The 15,038-nt window shown below is 40.5% G+C and overlaps 1 protein-coding gene across 3 annotated transcripts in view; it reads left to right on the top strand.

The window, feature by feature from the left end:
* Positions 1 to 14,314, top strand: part of LOC129814346 (guanine nucleotide-binding protein G(I)/G(S)/G(O) subunit gamma-12-like) — a 64,693-nt gene extending 50,379 nt beyond the window's left edge. The window contains exons 1-4 of one of the 3 annotated variants that reach the window (XM_055867426.1): positions 11,567 to 11,849; positions 12,621 to 12,668; positions 12,779 to 12,887; positions 13,125 to 14,314. In XM_055867426.1, coding sequence (XP_055723401.1) covers positions 12,795 to 12,887; positions 13,125 to 13,250 — 219 coding nt within the window. In that variant the 5' untranslated portion in view covers positions 11,567 to 11,849; positions 12,621 to 12,668; positions 12,779 to 12,794 and the 3' untranslated portion in view covers positions 13,251 to 14,314. Of the gene's footprint in view, positions 1 to 11,566; positions 11,856 to 12,620; positions 12,669 to 12,778; positions 12,888 to 13,124 lie in introns of those variants that run through there. The other 2 variants (XM_055867425.1, XM_055867424.1) reach the window with 2 other exon arrangements.
* Positions 14,315 to 15,038: the final 724 nt, after the last annotated feature.

Raw genomic sequence — 15,038 nt, 5'->3', positions numbered from 1 at the left:
TTGTTTCATCAGACCAGTGGACATTTCTCCAAAAAGTACGATCTTTGTCCCCATGTGCAGTTGCAAACCGTAGTCTGGCTTTTTTATGGGGGTTTTGGAGTAGTGTCTTCTTCCTTGCTGAGTGGCCTTTCAGGTTATGGAGATATAGGACTCGTTTTACTGTGGATATAGATACTTTTGTACCTGTTTCCTCCAGCATCTTCACAAGGTCCTTTGCTGTTGTTCTGGGATTGATTTGCACTTTTTGCACCAAAGTACATTCATCTCTAGGAGACAGAACACGTCTCCTTCCTGAGCGAGATGACGGCTGCGTGATCCGATGGTGTTTATACTTGCATACTATTGTTTGTACAGACAAACGTGGTACTTTCAGGCGTTTGGAAATTGCACCCAAGGATGAACCAGACTTGTGGAGGTCTACAATTTTTTTTCTGAGGTCTTGGCTGATTTCTTTTGATTTTCCCATGATGTCAAGCAAAGAAGCATTGAGTTTGAAGGTAGGCCTGGAAATACATCCACAGGTATACCTCCAATTGACTCAAATTATGTCAATTAGCCTGTCAGAAGCTTCTAAAGCCATGACATCATTTTCTGTAATTTTCCAAGCTGTTTAAAGGCACAGTCAACTTAGTGTATGTGAACTTCTGACCCACTGGAATTGTGATATAGTGAATTATAAGTGAAATAATCTGTTTGTAATTGTTGGGAAAATTACTTGTGTCATGCACAAAGTAGATATCCTAAAAGACTTGCTAAAACTATAGTTTGTTCACAAGACATTTGTGGAGTGGTTGAAAAACAAGTTTTAATGACTCCAACCTAAGTGTATGTAAACTTCCGACTTCAACTGTATACTGTACACGTCTCCTGTAAGACCATGTGATCTGTGAACCGTACATGATGCAGATAACATCTTGGTTATAATCGTTATAGTTTTCTCTCAAGTATGAAGTATGATTCTAGATTCTGAAGAGAAAAAAAACACGTTCATTTATTCAACATACAAAATATAAATATCTCAAAAGTACCCTTTTTGATTATGCTCATTTTAGACATATTATTTGTAGAATATACTCTTCAAACACCTCAAATGTCCAGAGTGGGCTCTCAATCATGGGTTGTTGGTATCATTGCATATGAGAACATTATAGTTTCTCAAATGCGTATATTTTTTGGAACAATGTTGTAGATTTTCTAAACAGAGTTCACAAGACACAAAACTCTGTGGCCGTTTGCAAACAGTAAATGTGTTTTTTAATTGTAGTTGCCTTCCCAAAACATTAATACATTCATCACAATTATATTTTACAGTCAAAATTGCAAATAGATTTGTCAAAAGAACACGACTGCCTGCCAAAAGATTAATGCAACCATACTTTTCTCTTGAGTCTAAGCAGACAAAACAAAAAGTAAGTCTGGCTTTTAATAATCCCAGTAGATGAATACATTTTCTTTGCAGTCAGTAGATCATGCTGATCAAACTTGAAATTACAAACAATTTCATACACATCAAATGAAATATTTTTTTTAAAGGACATTGTGTGCAGGATTATTTCCCTCAGTATCATAACAATCCAATGACATGCATTCAATACAAAGGCTGGTTTGCTCGTTGTTTTGAAGACTTTCAAATGGTGCACAGAAACACAATCCACAATAGAAATAAGGGAAGGTGAATACAATGGAGAAAAACAACTGATATGAATGTATAGGCCTCAATCTACACCAAAACAAAGCTCTATAATGGCTAGGTTTCCATCCAATTGGTGACATATTTTCCTGCAAATATTCTTAAATCTGCGTAAAGAAAATAAATGATGCACATTTTCTCACCAGTGGTGTGTTTCCACCAAACGGACTTGTTGCAAATAAAAATCAGTGCCTGATGACGTAGTGCACACAAAATGTTGTTTTTCGTGTTAGTTTTAATGTACCGAATAAAAATCTAAAGTCTCAATCATGGGTTGTTGGTATCATTGCATATGAGAACATTATAGTTTCTCAAACATGTACATTTTTGGGGAACAATGTTTTAGATTTTCTAAACAGAGTTCACAAGATCCCGCCATGTAGAGTTTCCATCACATTTTCAACTCTACTGTTTTGTCACAAAAGCTGTTGTGTTATTAGTAAATGTGCCCACTCTGGTCTTGACACCTGCGCTCTAGCCAACAGCTCACAGATACAGTACAGAAAGGCTGTGTGGGTAGGCTAGTCTACATGATGAGATTATTATAGATAATATGTTTATTTATCAAACGACAGTCAAGCATCGATCATTATGTCACCCGAATCAGACTCTCAATATTTATTGGAAAGGAGCATCAAGATCACCGTTCACTTTTTGAAGTTCATCGTCAGTTATTTAATTGTAGCCTAATAAACTGCATGATTTCCTGAGTCGTAGTGGGAGGACCACACACCATATCATCGCGTGAGATATCAATATTTGCGCTGCTTCTTAACACACTGCTCGCTTAACCTGAAAGCTAGCCCGCACCAATGTGTCGGAGGAAACAAAGTTCGACTAACGACCGAAGTCAGCTTGTCGGCATTTGTAAAATTGTACAGAAGCTTCCTGTTTCCGTCATAGCTATTATTGTTTTGTCGGTATGACTTAACTGGCATAAAACTGTGGATGAAAACGTGGTTAGTATCGAGGATGATGTCTTATGAGTTACCTAAAGTTACTTAAAAGTACTGATTGTCGGAAACAGTGAACACAATTGCACACATTTCTCTTCTGAGGGAAACAACGTATTCAATTCTGTGAACAAAACACTTAGCAGTGAATTTTGTATTCACTGATGACATTTGTATTTAAAGTTTTGCAAAAGTTGTTTTAAGATATGCAAGTTCTGTAAATGTATTTAAGCATTTGATCATCGCGGTCCTGTTTTAACACAGATAGAAAAATTGCTTGTACTACACGTTTTGTATTCAGCACATGTGAAAAAGAAAATTTGATTTGATTTATTCGCCTACGAGACATTTTGATGCCAAACATTCTACGACAATGATGTTGAATGCAGAAATAGTCCAGCTAACAGGATAACATTTCTTCCCAAAGGCGTGCATTCTATCTCTAGAGGACACTTTTATGGCTGCTCTGTCAGTAAAGACTCAACATGGGTTGAAGAGTGCATGGGGCAGAAATGAGCCTAAAGTAATTACATGGGAATTTGGGATTTGTGGATTCTTCTGAAATGAGTTCAGTCTAGAGTCAGCTGTCTAGACAGAGCTGTGTTGTGCTGCTGGACCAGAGCTTACTGAGCATTGGGTGAAACCTCTAAAAGCAACAGGACCGTTTTCAATAAAGAGCGCCTGTGTGCATGTATGTCTGGAGGTATGTGTGGACAAGGAAATTACTGTATGAGTACAGTACTGGACAAGTGTCTTTTATGTGTGAAACAGAAATATATCAAGTTATCTTCCATAGTCGGTGGAGGTAGTTCACTGGCATTAGCTATGCATGACGAGCAACCTGGTCTGAGACCTGAATACTTGTGGTGTTACTGTAGCTTCCAGAGATAATATCAAGACTTAAGGTCAGCAGGCTAACACGGTCTTGGGGTGGTTATACCAATAACACAGGCCCCTTACTTAATGATTACTTTCGACTCTCATTTGCCACCAATGCTAATACCAGACTGGGTGGGGTCACCCAAGCTAAGTTATCTCTGGAACCATGCCCTCTTCTTTGGGTGGTGCACTTTTTCCTCATCTTTTACCCCAGAACTGACGTCCCCTATGTCTCACCCCTGCAGCTTTTTTTCTGTGAACCTACTAATGGTACAGCTCAAATAACCACTAGGTTTATAAAGTGACTGAACTCTCACTGCACTACATTCTTCCAAACACTGAAACCTTGTGAGTTGTCTGCATGATCTAATCTTTCTATTTTTAACATCCACAGACTACTGTTCGAGTTTTCCAAGCTATTCGATTGGCCTAGGTTACAAAAGGTATCCAACAGAAAGACTGGACCAGTGCAGTCCCAACCAGTGTGCATGACAACAGTTGCTTGGCAAGCTAAAGGCCGAACAACTCTGAGCAGTTTTTCTGGTGGGAATGGAATGATGTCATCTTCTCTAGCTCCTCAGTGCCTCAATGTTTCTCACACTTCAACAAACACAAGCCCCTACCATCAGCAGCTTTTCTGTTTCTCTCTCATCGACTCGTCAAACTATCCTACTTTACTCAGCAAAACCAATGGTCTTTTATGGCGTTCGATAAACTGGGTAACGAAGTGAACACAACGAAGTGTTTACTGTAAACGAGTGATTGCCAGCGTGGCTGATCTTCTATTAGCCACAATGATGGTGTTGTAGGAGAAAACGATTTTATTTTATTCACAGACTCAGCTGGAAAATGCTCATACTGGCGAAAGAGCACGGCTCGAATGGTGTGAACAGCTACTTTTAGCTTTTCGCCTGCAGACAAGGGAACTCCTGCAGCAAACATACAGCTGTAGGATCTTAATTTGAGACAAACTTGCTACAGCAGGAAAAAAATACTGCAGCAACAGGAAATGTGAATTATTATGTGGATTAGCATTAATTACAATTTTTGTAGGGGTTGATACATTTTTAGTAAGGGAAAATCAAGTTTGAAATTTCAAATAGGAAATTATAAACTTCAGAAGCCTTTTTAAATCTCAAGTACAGTACCTGTTTTAAATGTCCTGCATTGCAGGAAAGTTCTCCTGCAACAGGGGGATCAAATTCAGATCTTACATCTGTAGAGTGAAACTGAAGGTGTTTCTCACCCTTTTCCTTGATGACAGCTTTGCACACTCTTGGCATTCTCTCAAGTGTGCTTTGTTAAAAGTACATTTTTGGATTTTTTTCTTAATGCGTTTGAGCCAATCATTTGTGTTGTGACAAGGTAGGGGTGGTATACAGAAGATAGTCCTATTTGGTAAAAGACCAAGTCCATATTATGGCAAGAACAGCTCAAATAAGCAAAGAGAAACAACAGTCCATTATTACTTTAAGACATGATGGTCAGTCAATACGGACAATGTCAAGAACTTTGAAAGTGCTATCGCAAAAACCATCAAGAGCTATGATGAAACTTGCTCTCATGAGGACCGCCACAGGAAAGGAAGACCCAGAGTTACCTCTACTGTAGAGGATAAGTTCATTAGTTACCAGCCTCAGAAATCAGTAATTAACTGCACCTCAGATTGCTCCTCGCAGAGTTCAAGTAACAGACATCTCAAAATCAACTGTTCAGAAGAGACTGTGTGAATCAGGCCTTCATGGTTGAATTGCTGGAAAGAAAACACTACTAATGGACACCAATAAGAAGAGGAAACTTGCTTGGGCCAAGAAACACGATCAATGGACATTAGACCGGTGGAAATCTGTCCTTAAGTCTGATGAGTCCAAATTTGAGATGTTTGGTTCTTTTGTCTTTGTGAGACGCAGAGTAGGTGAACGGATGATCTCTGCATGTGTGGTTCCCACCATGAAGCTTGGAGGAGGTGGTGTGATGGTGTGCGGGTGCTTTGCTGGTGACACTGTCTGTGATTTATTTAGAATTCAAGGCACACTTAACCAACATGGCTACCACAGCATTCTGCAGCGATAAGCCATCCCATCTGGTTTACGCTTAGTGGGTCTATTGTTTGTTTTTCAAGAGGACAATGACCCAAAACACACCTCCAAGCTGTGTAAGGGCTATTTGACAAAGAAGGAGAGTGATGGAGTGCTGCATCAGATGACCTGGCCTCCACAATCACCTGACCTCAACCCAATTGACATGGTTTGGGATGAGTTGGACCAAAGAGTGAAGGAAAAGCAGCCAGCAAGTGCTCAGCATATGTAGGAACTCTTTCAAGACAGCATTCCTCATGAAGCTGGTTGAGAGAATGCCAAGAGTGTGCAAAGCTGTCATCAAGGCAAATGCTTGCTACTTCGAAGAATCTAAAAACACTTTTTTGGTTACTACATGATTCCATACGTGATATTTCATAGTTTTGATGTCTTCACTATTATTCTACAGTGTAGGAAATAGTAAAAAAATAAAGAAAAACCCTTGAATTTGTGTGTCCAAACTTTGACTGGTACTGTATATAATTTCTTATATGCAAAGAAGATTAAATCAAGAATAGTCTGATGGGTGACAATATTAGCTTATCACTTGTGAATGATATATTATCACTTGTGAATGATGCCCAGTTTAAGGCAAGAAAGAGTACATGCCTTTTTTCTGCGATAAAAAAATAAATCATAGTCGCACACCTCATGTAGCCTAGCCCATAGGTTTGTATTACAACTAAAATGGCCAAATAACTTCGCAAAATTAAGCACATTAATCCGCAACAGTGAGTTTCAAGTTTGGGGAAGATAATTTTCATAAAAATAAAAAATAAACATTAAAATGCACCTTCATAATAAAAGCATTACATGCATAATCGCATTTGAGGTCACTTTTGAGAATGGTGTTTTCTTGCTAATGGAACATTTGCGCTTATACCCACAACTGTCCCAGACTATGCTTGGAATATTTATTTCTTGCACAGAATAGAGTAGGTCAACTTTTGTACAATGGGGGATAGTAGATTGACATAGGCTAGTGCTTTTGCTGTTTGTTAGGCCCACTCATCTTGTTGGCTGACGAAAAGTAAATGTGGACAGTTCTTCCAATATCTTCATGCGCCTTGGAATTGGATAAGGAAGCTTGCAGTTGCATCCTCGATGTGTCTCTTCACTTGCAGCCTGTGAGAAAGACCTGATCACATGATGGATAGTCATGTGAGTGAGAGGTGCTTCGTAGCACGCAGCTTGAGAAGGGAATTCTAATTATTATATTCAGCCCAAGGGCACAACGGCCGCTGGCCGCAAAAGGCATGGATTTATTTAGGGGGCGTTACGGCCACACAAAGGGGATGCTGCTGGGAAATTCGATGCATTATCAAGTGCTTGTCAAATTGTGAATGAGAGACTGATGAATTGTGTACAGCCTGCACCAAAAAAACAAAGCAGAGATCATGCCGTTCATGCAACTTTTTTCAAATCATCATTAGAGTCGCATCATGCAGCCTTAGAATGTATAACAAATATAAACATATAGCCCAATGTTTGTATCACAACTAAAGTTACATAAATATCTCTAAATTCAGCATATAGGAGTACATGTTTCTTTGTTAACCCCTCAACACAGAGTAGCTGCACGCAGCACTCCCTCAAATAATTTGGAGAAAATATAATTCATATTTTACTCAGCTATGTTCATTTTACTCAGCTATGTTCAATTGAATTCTGCATACTATAAAATAATATGAAATAATGCCAAATCTTGTCTGCTAAATGAACTAGTGTAGCCCACAGCCATATGGCATAGCTTGATCAGGGCCTAACATAAGGACAACTCAGAGTATGCTATTCTGTTCTTCTGAAATAGACTACATATCATGTACCTTTAGACCTGTCTAAAATAAATAATGGATGTATTGTGATGGTGTAGGCTATATTACATGGACTTTTTAAAATGCAGTTATTCCAGGTTTGCATCACTGGCTTGTAGGCTATGCGTGGAGATGCTAAATGTGTTTATGTTAATTAATGGTCAATTACCGTCAATTAACAGTTATTTGCTTGACAATCACAGAGATTTCATGACCGCCACAGCCCTATCTACTGCCAATATTTGTCTATGTCGATTGCATGGCTGTGTGCTCAATGTTTATACACCTGTCAGCAACGGGTGTAGCTGAAATAGCCGAATCCACTAATTTGAAGGGGTGTCCACATACTTTTGCCATGTGTAGATAGTCCTCTAAGAAAATGAATGGTCCATACCTCATGTCTCTATCATAATCTGTTCAAAAGTGATTGGAGTTTTACCCTTGTATGATGGCCAAAATTTGTGTGACTAAATCAATGGAGGCCAGAGAAAAAAAGTGGCAAAAAATAAGAAAAAATTGCACAGCATCGCATCAGCTAGGCTGGATGCTGTGCGAGAATTAACTACCTAACAGGCTCATATTCCCGTTGAACTCGTCATCCTTCTTCTCAAAGACTTCTCACAAAAACAAGCTTGTCTCTGTGAAATGTCAACGGAGCATTGACATTCTTTTTTATCTTCAAAGCTTTTTAGATTTAATTCAGCTCATCATGCAAATGTTGCTTTTTGCGACCTGCGGGAATAACTTTGAAGACGACCCCCCTGACTTTGCTGATACCTACTTTATTGAGGAAATTTGTACTTACTATGACTGTGATATGTGGTTGTCCCACTTAGCTATCTTAAGATGAATGCACTAGGTCGCTCTGGATAAGAGCGTCTGCTAAATTACAAAAATGTAAATGTATTTGTTTCCAAAATCCGACTTTTTGGAGTATATGTTAATGTTAGAGAAAGACCCCACTGAACTATTCAGATCATGAATAATCATATTTGTCTTGGTAAAATGTATTTTATAATGTAAGTAAGTGATATTTCATCACCAACGACAACCTACTATATGTGAATCGTAATAATCTAGCTAGCCAACAGCAAAAAAATCACCTTAAAATAATGTTATCAAGGTAGGTGACTAACTGTCAATTCTTCATGGCTTGCTTGCTAGCCAGTTAGCCCTACTGACTTACTATGAGCTTGTGATCTATGCACAAGCCCATAGTAAGGGAATTGTAGGGAGGTAAACATGCCAAAATTAACACAGTATATATTTATTAACGTATCAAATGTTGTAGTAAGGCAACATATGAGCTGTGAGTTTATTTTATTGAGCTTGAGCAAAAATAATGGGTTTTGACTAGATGGGATACAGCTTTTGTCAGATTTGACTTTTCGTAGCAGTTTAGGAGAATTTACGTAGCAGGTTAGGTGCTCCGTTTCGCATAGTTTGATTTGGACTCATACTCCGACCCTCCTGTGCTCCAATGTGCGTGTTCGGAGCACGGTAATATGCATATTGAAAAACTCCCTGTGTGTGTGAGGGAGAGACCGATTTTGGCTCGCAGCCCAGGGCTTTGAACTCACAAAAGTTCAAAGAGACAGACTTCTGTCTAGACTCCAAATATCGCGCCTTTACACTGTTTCCATGCAAAAGAGGAAACTTTGGCGTCACCACTTTTTTGGCAGACGCCCATAGCCTCACACGATGTCTATAGACAACTTAAATTAACACATTTCAATAAGCCATAGCCTTCTATAGATATAATCATGATGACGTTAAATGATTAAAAAAACTCCTGCAAAAATGTTTGTTTATAAGTCCTGGCTTCAGGCAAAGCTGTACAGCTGCACACATATTGTCAGAGGTGTCAAGTAATATACTGAATATAATATAAGTAATTTAGCAGATGCTTTTATCCAAAGTGACTTAGTCATGCATGCTACATAAGGTTGTTCCCGGGAATCAAACCCACTATTGTGGGGTTGCAAGCGCCATGCTCTATCAACTGAGCTACAGATCCTATTCAGAGCCAACTCTATTCTTTCTAGTGACTCACAAGGACTCCCAAGCATTGTGCTTGGAATGTAATGTTAATTAATAGCATGTGTGTGGGTGAGTATGTGTAAGGTACAGTAGAGTAGTGGCCCTGCTCTATTCCGTGCTGTTGGTGGTCCTGTTGAGGTTTACATATGAGGGCTAGAGGGTGGTGTTGAGGGGACGATGGGGTGGGCTATGTTATGGGGTGGTCCTCTCTCTGATCCTAGGTGATAGAACTACTGTATGATGAAGCCTGTGTGGCCCCATGCCTTGGAGTTACTGCAGGGGGATGGGGGTGCCCTCCCAAAGTCAATTAGGATGGTGGTGGTGTTGGTTGGCGTCAGATTAGAGGCTTGCCAACCTGACTCACTTGGGCAGGTCTGAAAACTCCCTTTCACTACAGGCTGGTTGAACTGGTCTTTCGAAGCCACAGAAGAGTTTCTATGGTTCGGGGGCGACAGTTAATTCAGGTACCATCGCAGTATCCAAGACCAGCTTACCTCTGCTACACACAGTCATTTGGTAAGCTGGTCCTGTATACCATATTATGTTCTTTGTAAGCATGCACTGTGAACTTCTACGAGTTTCAGGTTGAATTTAAATATTGCCAAGTGACAGCCAACATCAACTGACTGCAGCTCTATCAGAATCAGCAGAACCCTGTTCGACCTAGGTAATGCAAGCACTGTCTTCCTTTAGGAACAGCAGAACACAATTAGCTAAACTGCTCTGGCCTACATTTCCTTCTTTCAAAGAACAGGAAATAAATATCTGGTCGCTGTTTACTGCTTCCAGGAGGGGTCTTTACTTTCGCCAGTGATACCCTAACGGTGTTCTTTAACTTGTTGACTGTGAACAAGTTGCTCTTTTCATTGTGGCAGTATTTGCCCTGCTCTGAATATTACACAATGAATCTCTCATCATGGTTTCTAAGGGGACCAAGGATGCTGGAGTCATTGATTTTTACAAGGAAGAGCTAGTCATTTATTACCAGAATATGTAAAAATATGTTATCACACTTTTGTCCAAGGAGGATGTAACATACTTTTTTCCTCAGGTCATTGAGTGTTCAGCTCTGTTAGCTTGTGTCGTTATGTCAGTTAAACACCAGGAAATGACCCACCAAAAACATTAGGTGGGAAAAGGGAGTTTTTACCCTTCACAACTTTCGGGCAGAAGAGTCTCCGGAAGAGTTAATAAGAAACAAAACGGCATTGTTTTTTTGTTGTTTGAGATTGATTTAGCTTCACTGGCATGCAGGGTTGGCAGAGATTGAACTTGTGGCACTGACTTTTACATTAGTTGTATTGTACACGGAAAGCTAAATCAAGAAAGTAATTGAAAGTATCTGACATATTAATTGCAGCAACAAAGCTTTGAAGCTCTATCATTATTGTCTCCCGCTTTTTCCAATGAGCTATTTTTCCTCTGGAGCGTCATGCTTTAATCAGTCAGGCCAGGAAACAAGAGACCTCCCTCCTTCCTGGACACTAAGAGAGATACAGTGGACTCCTGTTGTAGCATCAAAGCCTTCAGAAGGGACCACATCCTGTTGGGCACAGGGGTCAAACAGAACTACCCAATCACTCTAACCAATGGAGGAACAGGAGAGCTTGACTCCCAGCTCTGGCCCTGTGCACACTTTTGTATTTTGATTGTTAAGTTGTGTGTATTTGCATTCAAATCCTTTACTTATTCTAAGCATTTCTTTACAAACTCTCCTATGACATTCTGAAGACTGCACTGATTGCAGACATTAGTTCTTACATTTCAGTCTGCAGTAATTCCTCGACTGTGTTTGGAATATGAACATACTGTAGGACTGTTAACATTGGATGCGGATTGGCTTGGTTGAGGATTTGAGTAACACCAATGGTCTCAGCTTATAGGGCATTTGGAATGAGGCAGACCTTTTTTTTAATGGAAGTAGCGGTCCATTTATGCGGGCTTCTTTATTGCACATGTGATGTTTCGGTTTATTACACAATATATTCTGACGAAAGGTTTCCTGTCTCTGGCAGTAAAAGATAAAGTGTGGTGTGTGTGTGGGAGGGAGGGAGGGAGGGAGGGAGGGAGGGAGGGAGGGAGGGAGGGAGTGAAAAAGACACCGAAACCAGAGATCCCAGGAAACCGAGTAGAGGATGTGTCCAGGCATGTTCCCATCGTCCCTGTAAATGATTATCAGGAAGTGGAATTATAGCTCAGAGAGAATGTCTCCTCCAACCAACTGTGAACTTCACCCCACTGTTCACGACCACTCAGGACTATACTCTCTACTTTAGACCCGCTGCTCTACTTTGGTTCACTTAAACTACCTTCTCTTATGTAAAGGGTTATCTTTTTGCTCAGTTTGGCAGTTTCCACCACCTTACTTTGGGGCAGCTGCTCAAGGCTCGGATGTGTGCGTGTATGTTTGTCTTAACTGTTTGTACTACCGACTCTGGCGTCGTGTGTCTCTGTGCACTATGAGGAAGCCCTTGTGATGTTATTTATGGGGAAAAGCCTAAGACGAGAAAGTGTGTGAGCAGAAGCCATTAACCCTCATGTTTAGCCTTGTTGCATACAGCTGCAGTGCCTCTTTAATGTCTCTCCTACCACTAAAAACATGGTTATATCATGCAAAGACATAATGGAGAACTGATTGACATCACGCTTTGTTGACACAACAGTAACCGTCCTCTACAAAAGCCACCATCTCACTGTGCTCTTTCGTTCTATTATTTGTTTACTGTTATGGTCCCTTCTTTGACATATGATTGCTTTGTTATGACATGCTCTACCGTACGGTGATTTTTCAAGCGGTTGACAAAGTGTCATAACTGCTTCTCATGTGTCAAAGATGTGTTGGGTCTTTACCGTCAGATAGTAGGATGCATGTCTGGGGCAAGATGTAGGGGGGGAATATTCTGTCCCAATGCTTGCTTTAAAGAGAGTGGTCATGCTTTTAATGAAATGATTGCAGGTTGATTTAGGGCCCTATTCAATCCATATTGCAGAGGTCCAGCACTAAAGCCCAATTGAAATTTAAAGGCAATGTTCCCGTGTTCAGGGTAAACGCTGCATACGTCGATTCAAGCGGAAATTACCTTTACATTCCTATCGTGCAATCTGTCATGCTTCAGCCATACAGATTGAAAAGAGCCCTTAATCTGTTTGTTTGTTTTTTTTGCAGGTTTTTCTCCCAAGATTCAATAAGGTTCGATTTCAAGTCTTTGACTAGGTAAGTGTCGTCCAATTTGTCTATATATTTGCTGTACTTTTGCCATATTTGTGTTCTTTCATTAAACAATCTATTCCATGAGGCACTTTTGTTATACTTAATGCATATAGTGGTGTGGAGGCCAAGATGTCATCGACGATGCCAAGCTCTAACAACATAGCCCAAGCCAGAAGGACAGTACAACAGCTGATGATAGAGGCCAGTATTGAGAGGATAAAGGTATGGTATGCTGAAAGTTAGACTGAGTAGAAAGCAGTGTTGAGTAACAATTAAGTACGTTTTCTGGTCCTTACCTAAATGTCTCCCTAAATGGACACCAACTTGCAGCTAAGGATGATCTGTTGTCAGTGAGTGTCTGCGCGTGCTTCTGGGATGGGTGTGCATGTGTGTATGAGTGAGACTCCTGTGTCAGCAGAAACCCTCCCATTCACACTCTCATGTCTCTCTGTCCTGTAGGTATCCAAGGCCTCGGCGGACCTCATGCACTACTGTGGCGAACACGCCAAGTACGACCCTCTGCTCATGGGCATCCCTGCCTCAGAGAACCCCTTCAAGGACAAAAAGCCCTGCGCTATATTGTAGTGAAGGCCTTTTTATTTATCTGTTTGCTTCTTAATGTTGCCTGTATTTTATTATCCGGGGAGAATTGTGATCTAAAACCACTACTCATCCATCGACCTTGCCTTAAAGCCTGTAACGTTACCCTTTAATGAAAATGCTGTATTTTATCACTCAATTTGAACTTGCCATAGTTACCTACATAACATACAGTAAACGGTTAGAATATACACTACCATTCAAAAATTTGGGGTCACTTAGAAATAGTCCATTAAAATAACATCAAATTGATCTGAAATACAGTGGAGACATTGTTAATGTTGTAAATGACCATTGTAGCTGGAAACGGCAGATTTTTTATGGAATATCTACATAGGCGTACAGAGGCCCATTATCAGCAACCATCACTCCTGTGTTCCAATGGCACGTTGTGTTAGCTAATCCAAGTGTATCATTTTAAAAGGCTAATTGATCATTAGAAAACCCTTTTGCAATTATGTTAGCACAGCTGAAAACTCTTGTTTTGATTAAAGAAGCAAATAATCTGGACTTCTTTAGACTAGTTGAGTATCTGGAGCATCAGCATTTGTGGGTTTGATTATAGGCTCAAAATGGCCAGAAACAAAGAACGTTCATCTGAAACTCGTCAGTCTATTCTTGTTCTGAGAAATGAAGGCTATTACATGCGAGAAATTGCCAAGAAACTGAAGATCTTGTACAACGCTGTGTACTACTCCCTTCACAGAACAGAGCAAACTGGCTCTAACCAGAATAGAAAGAGGAGTGGGAGGCCCCGGTGCACAGCATGGTGTTTATACTTGCGTACTATTGTTTGTACAGATGAACGTGGTACCTTCAGGCGATTTGGAAATTGCTCCCAAGGATGAACCTGACTTGTGGAGGTCTACAATTTTTTGTGGAGGTCTTGGCTGATTTCTTTAAATTTTCCCATGATGCCAAGCAAAGAGGCACTGATTTTGAAGGTAGGCCTTGAAATACACTGTCACGCCCTGGCCTTATTATTCTTTGTTTTCTTTATTATTTTAGTTAGGTCAGGGTGTGACATGGGGAATGTTTATGTTTTGTTGGTTTTGGGTGTTTATTTGGTAAAGGGGTTATGGGGTGTAGTATATGGTTTTGTGTTGAGTGTAGATGTCTAGCGTTGTCTATGTTGGTTAGTTATCTAGGAGAGTCTATGGTTACCTGAATGAGTTCCCAATTAGAGACAGCTGATTTCGGTTGTCTCTGATTGGGAGCCTTATTTAGGGTAGCCATAGGCTCTCATTGGTTGTGGGTAATTGTCTATGTAAGAACGTTTGTAGCCTGTTTGTATGTGCACAACGTTTGTAGCTTCACGGTCGTTTTGTTATTTTGTTAGTTTGTAAAGTGTTTTTGTGTCGTGTTCATCTTCGTGTTAAAATAAAAGAAGATGGCATATTTTCCAACTGCTGCATTTTGGTCCGTTAATCCGCCACACGATCGTGACAGAATTACCCACCATAGGACCAAGCGGCATGGAAGGCGGCAACAGGACATACCTACACAGGATCTCTGGAGTTGGGAGGAGGAATTGGAAGAAGATCCATGGGCACAACCTGGAGAATATCGCCTCCCTCGTGAAGAGATGGAGGCAGCGAAAGCCGAGAGGAGGCGATATGAGGAGGCAGCACGGAGACAAGGCTGGAGACCCGTGAGTACACCCCAAAAATTTCTTGGGGGGGGCCTTAAAGGGAGGGTGGCGAAGTCAGGTAGGAAACCTGCGCCTACTCCCTGTACTTACCGTGGAGAGCGAGAGTACGGGCAGACACCGTG

The sequence above is a fragment of the Salvelinus fontinalis genome, chromosome 17 (genome assembly GCF_029448725.1).
Source record: "Salvelinus fontinalis isolate EN_2023a chromosome 17, ASM2944872v1, whole genome shotgun sequence".
NCBI lineage: Eukaryota > Metazoa > Chordata > Actinopteri > Salmoniformes > Salmonidae > Salvelinus > Salvelinus fontinalis.
This window is presented reverse-complemented; position numbering and strand designations above follow the sequence as displayed.